Below are 17,650 nucleotides of genomic sequence, written 5' to 3' on the forward strand. Positions count from 1 at the left end.
ACATATTACGCATTATATATTCGGCTCACCCTAATTAATGAGTGTTGATTTGATTGATTGCTGTTTTATTTTGTTTGTAATCAGCTCTTACGAGCACATATTTCCAATATTATCATATTAGCGTCATTTACAGTCTCGAGTGCAAACAATGTCCCTTTTCTTTGTAATTTAAAACAAAATGCAGCTATTTGATTCATTATGAAATGCCATCCATTCAAAACATTTAGAGCTTATTACAGATTGTGTGGAGCCAAGTTGCTAATTATGTGTCCTCTTCACTAGTAACAAATGACTCCATCTTAACAACAACAACAAAAAAGTGCTGCTGGGTTTAATGCATTCATTGTACTTTTTTTTTTCAATGTTTATTAGTGATTAGTTTTTTTTTCTTAAAAGAGAATCACCCTGCTGTGCTGCCTTCCCACATGCTGATTTCAGACTGAGCTGGAGGTTGGGTGAAGTGAATAAGTATTATGAAGCGTCCATAAAATATTGAAAATGGTTCATGTCAACACAAACCATCCTTCTGGACCACAGCACAGTTTTCCAAATGGCTTGATCTAGCCTCCTAATACACTTACACTAATGCCATATCTTTTTTACTAGGGCGGCATGGTGGCATGGTGGCATAGTGGTTGGCACGTTGCACCGCCAGGGGCCGGGTTCAATTCCTGTCTCGGGGTCTTGTGTGCATGGAGTGTGCATGTCTGCTTTGTGCTTTGGTGGGTTTCCTCCAGGTTACCCCAGTATCCTACCACAGTCCAAAGACATGCATATTAGGGTAACTGGTGTTCCCAAATTGCCTGTAGTACAGGTTGTGAATGAGCAATATAATGGCACCCAGTCCGAGTCTCCTGGGAGAGGCTCGAGGGCACCGCAACCATATATACAAGATAAAGCGTATGGATAATGAGTGAGTGACACTGATTAGTAGCAGGCATTTAGCTGCATTATGGCTAATTATGATCTGAAAGTGTACTGCATCAGTGGTGTTTACCAAGCTATCTTTGGTTTATATACATTAAGGCATATGTTAAAATGTATTAAGTTATGCTCACTCAGCATTCCTTGCGTTCACCTGCGTGCGCGCACACACACACACGCACACACACCCTAACAAGTGTGTGATTCACTAAGTCCTCCTCTCTACACCTCCTCCTCCTCCATAAACACATTAGAGCTGCCCTGTAAAGTTCCTCTAGGGCAACCACACCTAATTCTTAACTCCAAATTTACTTCCTCTGCTACTAAGGCAAAAGTATGATAGTGGCAGGGGTTGGGCTTTGTTGTACTTTTTCTTCTTTGATTTTGTGCAACCCGCCGTCCTGCCAAGGCCCTCAGGGCTATCAGCAGTAGTTGCAGCAGTTCCTAGAGCTTTGCCACCTTCATATCACACATTAGTAAAATGGTCCATAGCTCTTGTCTGTAATTAATGAGTTGATTATTCAAATGAAACGCTGTAGATGGTCCCCTCAAGCATACTGATACCAAAACACGCATTCGCTCTGAAAAAGAAGAATAGTCCGCTCCCCGACGCTCAGACTTTCACAAGGTTAATTGTAATGGAGTAATTCCATATCAGGGAACTATCAGCAGCTCTCTGGAGGCACGCACAGTCCCGGAGATCTCCTGAGGCTTTGCTTAGCCTATTATTGTTTTTATATCCTTCATAAATGGAAAACATTATCAATATTGTACCTCACAAGTTGCACTGTTGATGAGGGAGGGTGAATAATTCAATTGCTCAAAGAAGCTTATGGAAACAGCCTGTATAAAGCAAAAAAGAAAAAAGAAAAAGAAATGAAAAGCATGAGACATACAAGAGCAGAGAGTCGAGGTATAAAAGCAAAGCTTGGAGTCACATAGAAACCTGTGGTTGTGTGAGCAGCAGGGGGCCATGCACTCCCGCCGTGCCCAGGCTTTCACCCTGTTATTAAAGCTTTGTCAGAAATCACAGCCGGTGCAGAGAGCTAGCTAGACGTAATCGAAGCCTGAGAGCACAACCTGCAACCTGCGAGATTAGCTACTCATCAGAGGCCGATTCAATAAACGGAAATCATTATCTAATAATACTGGTTGTCTAAGAGCAGCAGGGAGTGAGATTGACTACGGCTCATAAAAGCGACTGATCCTGGGTTTAATGACGGATGTGTCACACTATGCAGAAAAACACACATATGTTAGAGATGCAAAAAGGATGTTGTTACTACCAGACCAAAAAAAAAAGACCAAACCTTTAATTGTAACACTGGTAAAAATTTACCAAGACATTTCAAGCATTTCATATGTAAGTTAAGATCACACAAATGTATATACAGGGACATGGAGGAGATACACATCCAGCTGGGTCAACAGTGCCCCCTACTGGCACTCAGGACCAGGGATTACACAGAAATATCAGACTGATGGTTATTATGTTTGTAGGAAATGTCATTTATGCGACTTTGTTGGTTAAATTTATAATTTGCATCATATTTTAATCAAATAAAAAAAAATGTGTCAATTCAGTCAGAGGCACATTTTAATTTAAAGAAAAAGAAAACAGGTCATACAGTAACAACAAGCCATCAAGAAAAAATATTGTCTAGGAAACATAAAAGATACTTAACAAATCATATGGTACAATCCTAAAAAAAAAAAGAAAATATGCTTAATCTATTATACACTCACTGGCCACTATATTAGGAACACCTGTACACTTTGTCATTCCTGCATTCATGCAACTAACTGATCACGTGTCAGTAGTGCAATGCTTAAAATCATGCAGATACAGGTCTGGAGCTTCATTTATTTGCTTCATTTATCAAACATTAGAATGGGAAACAATGCGATCACAATGACTATGGCTGTGATTTCAGAAATCTTGGATGAAAAAAAAAAAAAAAAAGGAACAGCAATATAAGATTATTAATTCAAAATCTATGTAATACTTCCTTATTATTATTCCATATAAGAGTATTTATTTCTAGAAGTTTAACCAGGCTGGATAATAGGCTATTATATATGTAATATACACAGTAATAGTGGTAATTCTTCTTGTCATAGGAGAATTGCTATACTAGTTCATCTTAAACAGAATGTAACACTCATGTAACAATCAAATAGACAACAGGTACAACCATGATGAGCAGAAAAGCATTGCAGAATGCGCAACACAGCAAACCTCGAGGCAAAATCAGAAGCCTATATCAGGGGTCCACAGCTGTCAGCCAAGAAATGGTACGTACTGTATGTGAGGCTACAGGTGGCACTGAAACTCCAAAGTCTTTAAGGATCTCAAAGTCTTAAAGTGGCCAGTGAGTGGTGGAAGAGAATATTTACCATTGGATTTGTGGACCGTATTATAACTTCAAACACACACTGTTTTGGGGCATGATCTTGATCCATGTCTGGGTCATATGGCAGGTTTCTGCAGCTTTACAGGCACTGTGTGTTCCTGTGGAAATGAAAGACGTCGTTCTTTAAAGGAATTTTTCCGGGGGTAAAAAAAAAACACAATTTTCTTCTTGCCTGAAATGTAATCAGCCAAGTAGATGGTTTCTTTAGTCTTGGGCTGAAAAGTAATAGAAAGTTATCTTGCCTAAAATCTTTTCATTTAATACATGACCAAATTTAACAAAAAAATAAAAGGGGAAAAAAGAAATGATGAAAGCCATCTGTGACTTCTGTTAACTACATTAACCTTGTGAAAAAAATTTGAAGAAGTGAACATTAGACATTAAATATCTTGGCTGATGGGGTTTATTTGGTGTAAAGGAATAAATGCACTGCAAAAAATTTAATATGAGAAATGTGAAAAATTTCTAAATATAGTCAGAGATTTCTGGCATTTCCCATTGTGAAATATTGTAAAATGACAGTAAACCAAATACATATCTATTATTATTATTTAATTTTATTTAAAGTCTTTTTCTGTTAGCATATAATCTTATGAAATACATATAAAATATGAAGTTATTTGTGTCTATCAATAATATAATATAATATAATATAATATAATATAATATAATATAATATAATATAATATAATATAATATAATATAATATAATATAATATAATATATGCCAATCAGCCATAAAATTCCGACATTATAATGCAAAACATTTTGCTCAGTATTGTGTAGGTCCCTCTCGTTCTGCCTGTAAAGGGTATGACTTTACAAGCCCTCTGGAGTTAAAGGGCTATTGAGAAAAGGATCTTTTGGATGCTGTGGGTTTTGGGATGGGGCCAGTGTATCCCTTAGGTGTTCTATCAGATTTGGATCTGGGGAATTTGCAGGCCAGGTGAGCAGACTTGGGCTTGTTGTGCTGTGGTATCAGACCAGGCAGACAATTTGTTTTGTCCCTACAGGCAGACAGTAAATGACCCTTGGGTGCCCATGATCTTGTAACCAGATGACTGGTATATAATTAATAATCATTGTTGATGTGTTAAAAGTATGGCTGATTGATGTATAATTATAGTCATAATGTCATTTCTTTTGACACTTACTTTATATACAAGCATTGATTGAGCTCTAAAATCATGTAAAATCACAAGCATCATTGTAGCTGTTAACAAATCCTATTAAGCACAGCAAGTAGATATCATTAAATCATAGAGAACTAATGTGACTACAATAAAATAAGAGAATATTGATTTTTGTTTTCCCCCGAAAGCATCTCATACAGTGTAGAATACGCTAAACCACTTGCGACTACCTTTTTCCTTACCTTCTCAGAGATAGTCATCAAACACCTCCTCGGCTAGATTCTCTTGAGTCTCTTCTGTGATGACTGAGTAGAGAGAGAAGACATCTGAGAGACGAGCTTGTGCAGTACTGAAGTATATTATCACAGGTGCTGGTGTACACCATGCATTATTAATGCTGGGGAAATTTCACAAGCAGTGCCTTTGCTACAAATGGTGGCATATTAGAATATTCTGTATGTGTGCTTGTGTGTGTTCATAGGAATATCTGCGATCTTGAGGGCACAATTAGCTGGTCCCCATGAGTACAACTGCTTTTCTTTTAATGGAAAATAACTATTAAGTGTTTCATTTTGACTACGTGGGTCAAGGTTGGGTTAGATTTCGAACAAATGTGCATGGGGGGGCGGTGGGGTTACCTGCACACTCGGGTTTGATGTTTTTTCTAGTAGAAGGAGGCAGGCTGAAAGAGCGGCTAATGCGTGGAACGTTGCTGTCAAAGCTGACACTTTTTGTCCGTTTTCGGCACTCCACTGCCAAACCTGCACAGCAGTCCTTATGACAGCTAACACCACACACTAACATAAAAAAGCAGAAATGAAAAAAACACAAAACAAAACTGGGCTTTATTATCTTTTTCATTCTGTATTCATTGATTTAATTGTTTCAGTCGATTTTAATTAACAACAACCTTCATACCTTTGCATTTGTATCTTTGCTTGTAAAACCCCCACATCTAAAGAAACAACACATGAGATCATACATGACTGAATGCTAAAACAGATTAGAAAATGATTAACAAGCGCATTTAGATATATGAGGCTAAATGGTATTGATGTTTAACAGTAATGAAAAACATGAGGTTTGGGTGGCTGTTGAAAAGGAAGTGAGAAAGCAGGAAGTGGTAAATGTCCACACCCGACAGTGCCTCATGACTTCAACGACCCTGAACAACAACAAAAATCATACTCCTCCCACCTCCGAAACAGGAAATAAGAATCCATAATTCTGTATGTTTTTGAAGAATAATGTTGCAGCGTTCAGGTCCATGGTGTACAGTAGTTTTGCTTAATGCTGATGCACTGCAGTAAGTCACACTGTAGGCCTTGATTTCCGTACAGCAGTACAGCATGAATTACGGCAGGTTGAGAGTCTGTTATCTGACTTATGTTATAGACTCCTGTGAATTTTTTCAGTAACCCCATTACTAAACTTAAAAACACATAATCATCCAGCTTATAGCGTACCAGCTCATTTCCAACAGTGTTAGATGTATAATACTATAAAAAACACAGTACAGTATATTTAAGATAGTCTTGAGGAATAGTTCTTCAGGCTTGCTAAATTACTGTACTTATTTGGCCCTAATTGTAACTCCAGTTCCTGTATCTGACCAGTTTCAGAGAAATGTTTTTTTTATTTGTTACTCAGTAATTTATATATCATTAATTTCTTTTTTTAAAAAGGCAAACTTAAGGCTTGACCCAGTGAGAAACAGATGAGAGGGGAAATGAGGTTGCTGCTGAGGTTTTTACATAAACAACCAATTTTTAAAAATTGTGTCTTGAATTTTGTATCCTGTCACAGTAAAACATTCGTTTCCATTCCAGAATTAAATCAAATGTAATTTAATATAAAAAAATTATAATTATAATTAAGAATTCCAACTATGGACTGTAGATGCCATTGATGATTACCATTGTATTTATTCCAATTTTATGACCATGGTGGGACCTTGGGTCAACATTTACTGTACACACAGTACGGGATATTTGGGAATGCAAATTAGCCTAATCTGCATGTCTTTGGACTTTGGACTGAGAGGAACCCGGAGGAAACCCACTAAGCATAGAGAAAGCATGCAAACTCCATGCACAGAGACCCGAGCTGGGAATCGAACCCGGACCCTGTGGTGCAAGGCAACAGTGCTGGGGTCTTTACTGTAATTTCATTTAACTTGATCTATTTCGCAAAGGAAAAAATTACCCTGGCAACCCTGCCGTTAACTGTTCTGTTTGCTGCTCCTTCCCCAAGCATGGGAGAACAGGATTGTTATCAGAATGGACCTTTAAAATGTTCCCACAACATGTTCCCATTTTGTCCACTAGGTGGAATAATTACTTTGAGGCACTAAGCGGGGCATCGTACATCCTGCCCCACAAGTGTACATCAACTTGGTTACACAATAATCCTAATTACTTCACCTTAAACAATGCTGAAGGACTGTATATGATTTAAGCAAATATCTGAGAGACTTTCACTACGTATTAGCAACAAAGACAGAAAATCATGGCTTGGAAAACTTGTTCTTTGTCGGTTCACTTTCATCCTGAGCTCTCTTATCCTACTTAAACAATCTAATGTATCAAAATGTATAAGCATACTCACAATGCCTGAGCACTGCTGGCAGACTGTGGGCTTGTAGCAGTTCATGGCAGTGAATGTGTGCACAAAACCCATTTTACAGTTCAGCATGGAGTTGGCCTTGGCAAAATACTCGATCATCTTCTCTCTGCTAATTCTGCCATCCCTTTAGGTGAAAGACAAACGTGTGAGGCCAGTCTGTATGGTACATCAGTGGAGAGATCATTCTGACTCGACTTACTGGTTTTGGTCGAGGTCATTAAGCTTGCTGAGGTAAGGAAAGTTGTTCTTGATGCTTTCAAACTCCTTTTGAGTGATGTAGCCATCCCCATCCGTGTCAAAGTTTTTAAATACAGACTAAAAAAGAGAAAAAAGTGGCTCAGAATGTGCTGCAAATCACAAATGAATAAAAAAAAATAGTCAGGGATGAATATAACCTGCCTCCACCATCTTTTCTATGTGTTTGTTGATGATCACTGGATCTGCCTTGGGTTTGACTGAAGACGCCCACTGCTCTATTAAAGGAGATTGTGGCTTTGAGCTGGTTGCCTAACAAGCCAAAATAAATGAAGAAGTCAGTATAGCAAAATTTACCATGGCACTGATGGATTTCTACAAATGACTCGTGTCTGAGGCCTAAAAAGAATAATTACAGGGTAGTGGTCTAATTTCCCAGCTGCAAGCCCAAGTAAGTGGGTTTGATGAAAATCAGTACATTAATCTGTCAAAACCATGACGTAAATGATAGTAATTTGAGGCAAAGTTCTGTCACAAGATTCAGATTGGTGCTTTTGAGAGAACCAAAAGCAGTGGAAGGGACTCACTGATAATTTGAGGCTGCGTGGCTCTCTCTGTAGTGAAAGCTGATAAATTTCTTCCTCTGTGTGGTACTGGTCCAGAGACACCTATATGTAAAAAAAAAAAAACATATTTTTTTTCTACTGTACACAAACAACTTTAAAGGTCCCATACTTTACTACTTCTTTGACAAGTTACCAGAGGTCTCAGAGCCCCGACAAGGTGGGTCTATTAATGCTTCAGCTGAAATACCCATCAAATAATGTATTTTTATACCTTAAACTCCCTATTTTACACACTTTTCTAGAGAACAGCAGACCTGAGCTAGAGGAGGGGGCTCTTCCTACATGATGTCACCATAGGGGAAATTAATTGTTTAAGCCCTAGCCAATATAAAAACGTGAAAATAACAAAATGCAGGAATATTATATGGTCTGTTTGTACTGTACATACACCCTGGAAAAATTTGGACGTCCAAAATTGACTAAAAAGTCAAATTTGCATAAGCTCCTTTCCCTCTTTTAAACTTTATAATATATGGTTTCTTACAATACAGTGCATGGTTCTGTCCATCACAGACACTCTATACCAACAGTTTGCTTTTCTTTGCAGAAATGTATTAAATTCAGCTTGTTTTAATACAGGGCAGTGGCGTATTATTAAACTAGCTCAATGGGAAGGAAAACATAAATTTGGCAGCCGTGTGATTAACTGTCCTGTCCACTGATTCTTCTCCACTTAAAATATACATAGCGGCATGCATGAGGCATTGTGATTTCGGCCTCAACCAGGACCCTTTTTCTCTTTCCTCAATTCCCAGATTGTTGCCTCTCTTTTGCTAAGACCATGCTTGCTGACACATTTTAGCCCTAAACTTACAATGAGAAGGTTGAGAAGGTCTGGGTTGGCATCGATTTTAGGTGGTGTGGCCTGGATCAATGCTAGCTCCTGCAGGATGGCATATAGTTGCTGTGTCTTGGTGAGGTTGACTTGGGTTTTCTCCCGGTCTGCCCAGTCAGGAAGAGCCACATGAACAGCAATCAAGTCTTTCAGGTGTACACCCAGGATGGGGAAACGGAAGCCTGTGCACTCTGAAAAGCGTTGTCGATAGCGGCTATAGTTCCCACTGGACGTGATCAGCTCCACAAGTCCCTCAAACTCCTGATAAAGCATAATAAAAACTGTCAGAGATGTGTCAGTGTTAAATGGTGGCTGTGACAAAAGACTCAAAATAATATGGAGATAACGAGACAGTCTTGAATGGCCATGCCATGGGAAATACTGTACTGCATTTGTTGCCATAGGAGCAGGGCCATTTCTTACTGGAGAACATTATAAAATGTGCCACCGACATGATTATTCATACATTTGCCATCACTTTCATATAGAATCGAGGAAGTCTTTACCTTCCGAACATCACTACTGATCAGAGCCTGAGTGTCTTTTAGTCTGGAGATGGAACTGTTACTCAGGCCCCCTACCACTGCCATTAGAGTGTTAAAATTCTGGAGCTCCAGCAACCTCTGAAAATAAACAAACATGCTATATAAGTAACCATTTCGTCTCAGAAGATGCCTAGCTCAGTTAAGAGTCTTGATCTAACCTTGGCCACTTTAATGAAGTCGCCAATGACGGTGGCTCTCTGCTGCGCTGTAGTTTTACTGAGCACCATCATTTGGATCCATTGTGACACACTGTTGAAGAGGGTGATGAAGCGCTCGAGGATGGGGTTGTCTACAGTGCAGCCCTGCATCACAAAGCTGTGGTAGTCCTGGAACTGGAAACAGTCAATTGTCAATTCAAATGAATTTCTTTAACGCCTTTAATGATACAGTAGATATTTTCACAAAAAAGATCTAGAGAAATCCAGATCCTTATTTAATTTTGTTCCTTTATTTGCAAGGCTGAAGTAAAGTATTTCCTGAAAATACATAAGGAAGTGAGTTTTAGAGGAACCAAATGCATAAAGAAACCTCTTTTTTTAAGCAGGTCACAGAAGCATAAATTATTATACTTCTTCAACTCTATACTATATGATCGGTTGGATGCTTTACTCTGTATGGAATGGTGAGCTAATCAGTGCCCCTTCCTCAGCCAGAGACCCAGCAAATAAAAGTAAAGACTGGGTCCAAGAGAGAGTTCTTGCTGAATTTACAGATCAGAAATAAAAGCACTATTTTCCACCTGGGCACTTGGTACATAACCTAATGCTTCCCCTATGTGGGGCAAACACGCACAGATCAAATATATTCGTTCCAATAAGTGAGAAGCAATTGAATTTAGTCTTTATTTCAATTATTTGTTTAGTGTTAATGTAAAGATCCATGTAAACATACTAACTGTGTAGCTTGCTTGCAAATGAGTAATTATCTAGCTAGCAAGATAGGTTAGCCAACAGAAATACGTACAGCAGTTCACAAACATAATAGTCAAAGGTCCGAATCTGATCTGTATTTAAGGTCGAAGGTCTGGAACAATCGGTGATAAGCAAATGACTTTTATTTAACTTGCTTATAACTTACACATATATTCACATTTAAGAACGTTTAAGACCTAGTAGGTAGAAATTGCCACTGTTTTACTGCAATCTGATTAAAACCCAAGAAAATCTAACTTTAAGGCAACTTACATACAAGTGTCAGAAAGATTCAAAATGCATTTTAAGGTATTGCAAAAGAAATGGCACTGTTTGCCTGCAAATTGTTGCAACCTTTGCATTTCTCATTGACTGATTTGCATGCATAAATAAACTAGCATGTTTATTTTGATGCCTGAATAAACCAGTTAAACAAACTGACAACCTTAATGGACAACACAGCAAGACACTTTACTATCAAAATGATTTTGAAGTAAAAGTTACATGGTGCCCAAAGGGGCCGCTGACATGTCACGTCTAAAATCACATGGAAAACGCCAGCCGTGCCACTTTCTCCTCTCCAAAGTGCTCTGGAGTGTGCACTATTGTTGCGTCTGCCGTTGCTAAGCAACCACGAGCAGCATGCTGCATGATGACAAGGAAGTTGCAGGATATAAATGGATTTCCAGCAATAAAAATCCCTTGCAGTAGCTTTATTTGTGTACAAGATGCGGATAAACAGAGTTCGGGTGCACCCTATCCTTCAAACACGAAGATAACACAGACCATTTCACCAGCTGATCCAGGAGGACTTAAAGGGGGAAGCTGATCGGTTGGCTCTTGTTTTGGCATTCTGAAAAGTTATATAGGGCTTTTGTTCAGCTCGCTGCTCCAATGACACGCATGAAAAAAACACGCATGTCCTAACTCATGAGAGCGTTCTCTGTTGTAAACATGCTTGTTGTGCATCACCATTTAACACAACAAAATAGAGCACACGAAAATATAAACGGGTAATACTACATTAAAAATAGAGCAGAAAGGGCACTGTCTGCATTCAGTTAGATGTCTAAACCTTGGCACAAAAAAGATGTGGTCACTAGATGGAAACACTGACCTTTTCTTGTATATTTGGATTGTGACATTTTCACTGCACAAGGGACGTAACAGAAGACGTCAAAGTCTCACTTTCCCAAAGTGCCCACAGTACGGAACATGGACTCCTGCTAGCCGTTAGCTATGTAACTTGCAAATTTCAAACAGGCACCTTTTAGGGGACCTTTGAACTCTGTCAGCTATTGATATTAAACACCATATACTCGATGCCTGTCAACATTACCATGACAACAATTTCAAACAGGAAAACGAGTAGGTTTAGCTTTGATCTCAGGTCGGGTTCATGGTTACTATCTCCAGATAGACTACAAAGCTAACAATTTATTAATGTGTATAAAATATTTTCATTTCAAGGAAGGGACTATGCACTTTATTACACTGTGCAGAGTCCGGACTTTGAGACGCCCTGCATTAGTAGGGACACAGATTGACTGGATTGTCCATGGATTCTCAGCAGATTGCAAATCATATAATCCAGTGGCGGTGGTGATTTAATTCATTAACTCTCAGTTAGACCATATTGCCCAGTATTTGTCAGACTTTTTCACGTCAGGTTTGAACCTCACCAGCATCTTGCAGAAGGATTTGTACTCCATGTAGGTCAGGTGTTCAGCCAGGGTCGAGGAGTCCAAGTGATCAAACAGCAGAGAGGTCTTACTTTTCTTCTGAACACTCGAGGTCAGCTGCCGCTTCCACTCATATGATGGGCTGAAGAGCGAAACACATAATGCAAAAATTGGCAAACTTGTGGTCAATCATGTGACTGTCAAAGAACTTAAACTATTTCATGATTACTTACAACAGTCTGTAAAAACAGAAACGTTTCGAAATCTAAAAATTTCAAGGCCCAATTAGTTTAGAGCCCAATTTTAATTAGTGAGTTTTGTAAAATGGCCACCTGTACCACTTGTGCCAACTGATTATCTTGTGTTCTACTAGTTTATCCTTCATATTAATAAAAATTTTACATATTCTGTACGACCCAGGCAGTCTGAAGTCCTTCCTCTAAAAAAACATGACACCACTTGTGAGATCTCGAAGCTGCCCATGACTATGACTGATGCAAACTAGTGAGACTAGTGAGAGTGCAAAAATGCCACCCTTCATGATCTCCGGATGACAATATGAAGACTTTTCTGATGCACCACGTAGGAACCGTAGGTTTCCTACATGCCAAACCAGCTTTGAAACAAACAACAGTGTTCTGTTTATTCTTACATGTAGCCAATTATTTTGAATGTTTTAACATAAAAGAAGCAAAGTAACAGGTCAATGCACATCATACTGAACATACATGCATGAACTTTAAATGTGTGAATGTGTTTTAAAATACAAGAGTGCACCTTAATACATGCATTGTTTAAAGTAATATGTTACCTTAGCAAAAGTACATGTCAGCCTTTGCTAGCACACAATACTTTAAAGATGGGAGGTTTGATATTTTTTCTTGTTTTTTAAAACAGAGGCATCTCTGAGCATGTGCAACACAGTACACTGCTCTACCGCTGTTTTAAATGCAAAAAGCTTTGTCTTACTAGCATTAAAATTTTTACTGGATCTAACTCCATGGGTCATTTGGCTTATCATAAATTATTTTTTAATTCGCTGTAACTTCAAAACTTTTGTAAACCCAACAATTTTATGTTGAATGAAGGAAAAAACAGTCACAGGCCTACCAAAATCTGGCATACACAGCTGCATGAATTGGTTCACTGGATCATTTACAACAATGATTCTTAACCCCAGGCATATGATGAGGCATAACCAGGGGGTCTATCTATTTTTAATTTTGTTACTGCAGTGAAAATCACTTTCTAGCATTATGAAAGAGTTCTTATAATTATTAGGTTGGTTGTTTAAATGAAACAGATTTCTTTTAAACATTAACAAAAAAAATATACAGTATATAAAATATGGTCAACTTTAAAATAAATAAGGTTTAGGACAGCCAATCCAGGTAAATTAAGAAAATAGTTCCTGGTTCAGTCCTGAGCTTATATTTCACATGTTCTTTTAATGTTAAAGTGGGTTTCCTCTGGGTTCTGCATTTTCCAGGTTTAATCGTTTCTAGAGTAAATGGCGGTTTTCATGGGGAGAGGTTGCCGAGGCCCAGCCCTCTTCCTTTCTCACTCAGGCTTTGGGACTTTAAAGGGCAGGGTCATTTTGTATGGGTACAAGGTTAATAGGTGGCACAGTGGCTTAGTGGTTAGAACAGTCACCTCGCACTTTCAAGGTCAGTGCCTGATTTCCGCCTTGGGTCTGTGTGTAATAAGTGTATGTTTTCCTTGTGCTTTGTAGGTTTCCTCTGGGTATTTCAGTTTCCACCCACAGTCCAAAGACTAGCAGATTAGGCTAACTGTCGGTCCCAACTTGCCTGGCAACCTGACCCTTTAAGTAACTTCCACATAAATATACTGTATAACCAGGGTGGGGAATATCCATCACCTGATGTGCCACATGAACGGACCAAAATACAAAATAAATAGGGTTAGTGGCAACTTGGCTGTGACAGGGCTCAAAACTGATCGGAGACCACCCGAGCCACTACTGCCAGTATGCATATTCAAAACACTAAATTGCCCCAGATGAAGCTGTTTCTGAAGGTAAATGAATGAACTCAGCAATAACTTGCCTCACCAGTACACATGGATATGTAGTTTAATTAGATCATCTTCATAGGTTAGGATTAGATCTCTGTGCCCATGTGACTCTATACATTAAACAGGGACGTGGATGTCTGACGTGTGTTCTGACTCACACACTGTCTATGTCTATGAGTAGACTTCGTCTCACATCACCGTTCTGCTCTAGCAGCTCTTTCAGACAGCGGATCTGCTCGGCCAGCTCCGGGTTCAGGTCAAACTCGGCTGGGAACTCGCTCATCCAGTACCTGAGAGACAGCCAGTGGGGAAGAATGAGAGAAAGAGAGAGAGAGAGTGAGGAGTTTAGCAAGGCATGAAATAGGTCTCCGTGCTACATGAAAACAATGAGTGCTTTGGGCGGTCTCGCCACAGCCATTTTCTCTATGATGCAATGCTATAAGAGCGCATCAAACTGAGCACGCTTTATTTACAGGTCAGTAAACAGATTTGATTCTAGATTTGATTCTCGACTTACTTGACAAGATGACAAATCTGAGAGCGGCACCCAGCTGAGCAATTCTGAGACCTGTTATGCTGTTACGGTAAATCTCCATTTTGTCAGTGTAATTCAATACAGGAAAGGTGTGAAAAATGAACATGTGACAGTGCCAAGCATTTCTCACGCTGACAGCGCCGGCACATGACAAACTGCACGCAGTGCAAAAAAACTTGACATCCAAGAGAGGTAAATTATGCCTTCCAGTCAGTTATAATGTTAGGAGGATAAAGTATGGGGTGCAGACGGCAAAGTAAGTACAACTGCACAGGATATCTGTTTCGTGCTATGCCTGTTAATCTTCATCGCAATAATGGTTATTGATACACTGATATCCCAAAGCCGTGTAAGTCTGAATTACAAATAAGAACCTTATCTTCAATTTTAACTCTATGTATTTTTCCTACTTTGAGTCCTTTGACATTCCACTATAATAAATGTAACTAAGTTGATTAAAGGTATGCCATGTCATTCACTGATTTATAAAGAGATCAGAATTGCTGATGCTGATGCAACAGATGCTGTTGACGAAAAAGTATCAATTCCCTGGCGGTAATCATTCACCGCTCGTTTTTGCAGCTGTCAAAATATCTACTCAGAGGAAAACCCCTGGCTTCCCCCAGAAAATAAAGAAGTGGACCATTAATAACCACCCAATCAGAACGAGAAGGTGTTCCCACAAGGGATGTTCGAGTCACACCTAGGCTTGTGAATGACGCCATAAAACCTACTGACATTGACATTTAAAAAAAAAACTTAGAGCACACTTATTGCCCATTGCACCACTGGCACCTTACAAGAACTTCCCTTCTTTTCTTGGTGTACAAGAACCACATCCCTGTACAGTCCTGACATCAATCCAAGTCATTTTCACATGTTTGGGCCATTAAAGGAGTTCCTGGGAGGCCAGCATTTCAGATTGGAAGAGAAAACTTTCTACCTTGATTACCATGACAACGATTTCAAACAGGGAAACGATTAGGTTTAGCCTTGATCTCAGGCCAGGGTCATGTTATCTGGACTACAAAGCTAACAATTTCCTACCTACTACTGAGACACTGGGATAAGTGCATTTGTGAGGCAGTTTTATCAGACGTCCTGGTTAAATTGAACGCCCCTGTACTTATTTGTCAATCATCTCACAAGGCTCCTGCTTTTAGGAGTCATACATTGACCAGCTAATATAAGCATGTGTTGTCTGGTGTGGTTTAGATAGATCAAATTGTGTATCTCTCAAAATCTCTCAAATTATTTCCGTAGTCAAACATGACATCATATATTTGTTCAATTGAACTCTTTATGGGGCTAATGGCAATGTGCTATTTTTTCATCCGTATGGTGTAGAAAAGGATACTTGAGAAGGAGTTTCTTGGCAAAGTCAGTGGAGGAAATGTACCAGGGATGCATCATGAGAAACATCCGCACATCTGAGGCGTCCTTTAGCACTCCTTCATCATCTGTGAGTGAGAGAGAGAAAGAGCTGTGAGCGAGACTCTGATGCATGATTAAATCATGATGAAATGTTTGCCCTCATATCAGTTTCTGAATTAATGAGAAAGACAAAACAGAATATTGACTGGTTAGGAGAAGAGAACTTCATTTTCACTGACACAGAAAGTGAGGGAATCCCTCTAATCAGCGCAGAGAAATGTCCGGCCTGTGTCTGAGCTGCTTGATCAGGGAGCTTACACAAGAGTGAGTGGGACTACTGACCGAAAGCTTTGATGCAGACTTCCACCAGTTCTTCCACGCTGGCTGACTGATCCAATAAAACGCTCTCCATCTTCTTTTGTTTCTCTCTCTCTCTCTCTTACACACATACACACACACACATATACACACACACACACTGCTCTCTCTCTCCCTCTGCCTCTCTTGTTTTCCGGCTCTTGATTTTCCACGCCTCTCTTTGATCTGTCTTTGTCACTCTGCAAATACTGTATGGCAGAAGAGTGTGAGGCAGTGCAAACATTCAAAAAATAAAAAAGAGAGCTCGAAACCATTTCTATGAATATGATCACTAATACTTATCATCTGCTATAAAAGCACTCATGCCTCCACTTACAGGAGGTTCAAACCACAGTGTATTGTAGAAATAGCCTCATATTCAATGCATAATAAAAGCAATCCAGCAATCAAAACACTACTAAAAAGCTGTTTAATACAATACCATAAGGCATACTTACTTTCTTTAACGGCTTGTAGCAGAAAGATTATCCTATATGAGAGAAAAAAAAAAAAACTTTCCTGGACAAAAAAAAAATAAGAAGGCACAGCGTTCTTAAAAGTATGACAAACTAAATACAACCAAGGGTTCACAGTGATCACATCTGTGTGTGACATACTGTGTTTCCTGCCTGTTGTGAAACCTACAGTCCTTGCATTTCCTGTTGTTAACTGCAGGGTTTCTTTCACACGTCCTTGACATCAACACCCTCAAAGCACACAACCCGACTCCACATGTGACTTCTGGCACAACCTACAGTAAAAATGGAGTTGGTTATAATTTACAAATATTTCCACAAATAGATAAAGCTATTATTATGATCCTTAGATAGTCGCTCTGCTTAAACACACCCACTTAACCACTAGCATCTTGTCGGGTTTTTCTTGTGCACAGAGGTGGAAATGCTACAGGAATTGTACTTGTGTATATTTAGGTATATATATACTAAATTTATTTAATTTTTTTTAAAACATACTTTTTACTTCTTACACTGCAATTTAGCCTTTTCAAGTAGCAGTCATGTCCATCATTGTAGAAGAACTCAAAACCTGCTCCAGTGGCTCTAGTGCCCCCCAGCCACTTCGGTGAAAAGACAACGCCTGAAAGATTGTGTGCTCTCATTCATTCAAATATTTGTCCTTTGGCCCATGCAGAAAAAAAGTAAAAAGCTGAAAACTAAGTTCCAAGTTTATGGATATAACAGTGGCCGGGCAAACATTATAGGTGCATCCAGCACCCTGAGACACATCCAGCAGGCCTGACTCATACTGCTGTGTTCTGACAAACAGGTCATGATTCACCAAAAAAGGCCACAAGCCAGATATCAGTGGGGTAACTTTCTGACACCTCCTGTTTAAAACCTCAAAAACCAAAGGGATAATATTCATCAGCTGTTATGACCTTCTCATATTACATGATGTACTTAGTTTTATTGCTATCCATGTGTGTTTGCATATGGATA

At 39.1% G+C, this 17,650-nt stretch overlaps 1 protein-coding gene across 3 annotated transcripts; it reads right to left on the bottom strand.

Moving 5' to 3' along the window:
• Positions 1–2,508: 2,508 nt before the first annotated feature.
• Positions 2,509–16,837, bottom strand: rasgrp2 (RAS guanyl releasing protein 2 (calcium and DAG-regulated)). 3 transcript variants are annotated; one of them, XR_008355833.1, is made up of 18 exons: positions 16,649–16,837; positions 16,176–16,399; positions 15,817–15,919; positions 14,442–14,492; positions 14,083–14,214; positions 11,891–12,032; positions 9,456–9,629; positions 9,259–9,375; positions 8,732–9,013; positions 7,879–7,959; positions 7,496–7,603; positions 7,296–7,411; positions 7,079–7,220; positions 5,390–5,426; positions 5,110–5,268; positions 4,702–4,776; positions 3,511–3,553; positions 2,509–3,436 (listed from the first exon to the last, which is right to left on the bottom strand). XR_008355833.1 is itself a non-coding variant. In XM_053478793.1 (18 exons), the coding sequence occupies exons 2-16, from the start codon at positions 16,243–16,245 to the stop codon at positions 4,718–4,720; spliced, it is 1,773 nt and encodes a 590-aa protein (XP_053334768.1). In that variant the 5' UTR covers positions 16,246–16,399; positions 16,649–16,837; the 3' UTR covers positions 2,509–3,436; positions 3,511–3,553; positions 4,714–4,717. The 3 variants fall into 3 exon arrangements, 2 of the variants coding, with proteins under 2 accessions (XP_053334768.1, XP_053334767.1); XM_053478793.1 differs by having other exon boundaries at positions 4,714–4,776; XM_053478792.1 differs by lacking the exon at positions 3,511–3,553 and having other exon boundaries at positions 4,714–4,776; positions 16,649–16,836.
• Positions 16,838–17,650: the final 813 nt, after the last annotated feature.

Source organism: Clarias gariepinus, chromosome 19 (genome assembly GCF_024256425.1).
Source record: "Clarias gariepinus isolate MV-2021 ecotype Netherlands chromosome 19, CGAR_prim_01v2, whole genome shotgun sequence".
Taxonomy (NCBI): domain Eukaryota; kingdom Metazoa; phylum Chordata; class Actinopteri; order Siluriformes; family Clariidae; genus Clarias; species Clarias gariepinus.

Excerpts from the sequence above, each read along its gene's own strand:
- rasgrp2 (XM_053478793.1), bottom strand. The coding sequence starts at position 16,245 with ATGGAGAGCGTTTTATTGGATCAGTCAGCCAGCGTGGAAGAACTGGTG. Across the intron at positions 14,215-14,441 it reads CAGATTTGTCATCTTGTCAA|GTACTGGATGAGCGAGTTCC; the intron begins GTAAGTCGAGAA and ends GCTGTCTCTCAG. Across the intron at positions 5,269-5,389 it reads GCAAAGATACAAATGCAAAG|TGTGTGGTGTTAGCTGTCAT; the intron begins GTATGAAGGTTG and ends TTTTTATGTTAG.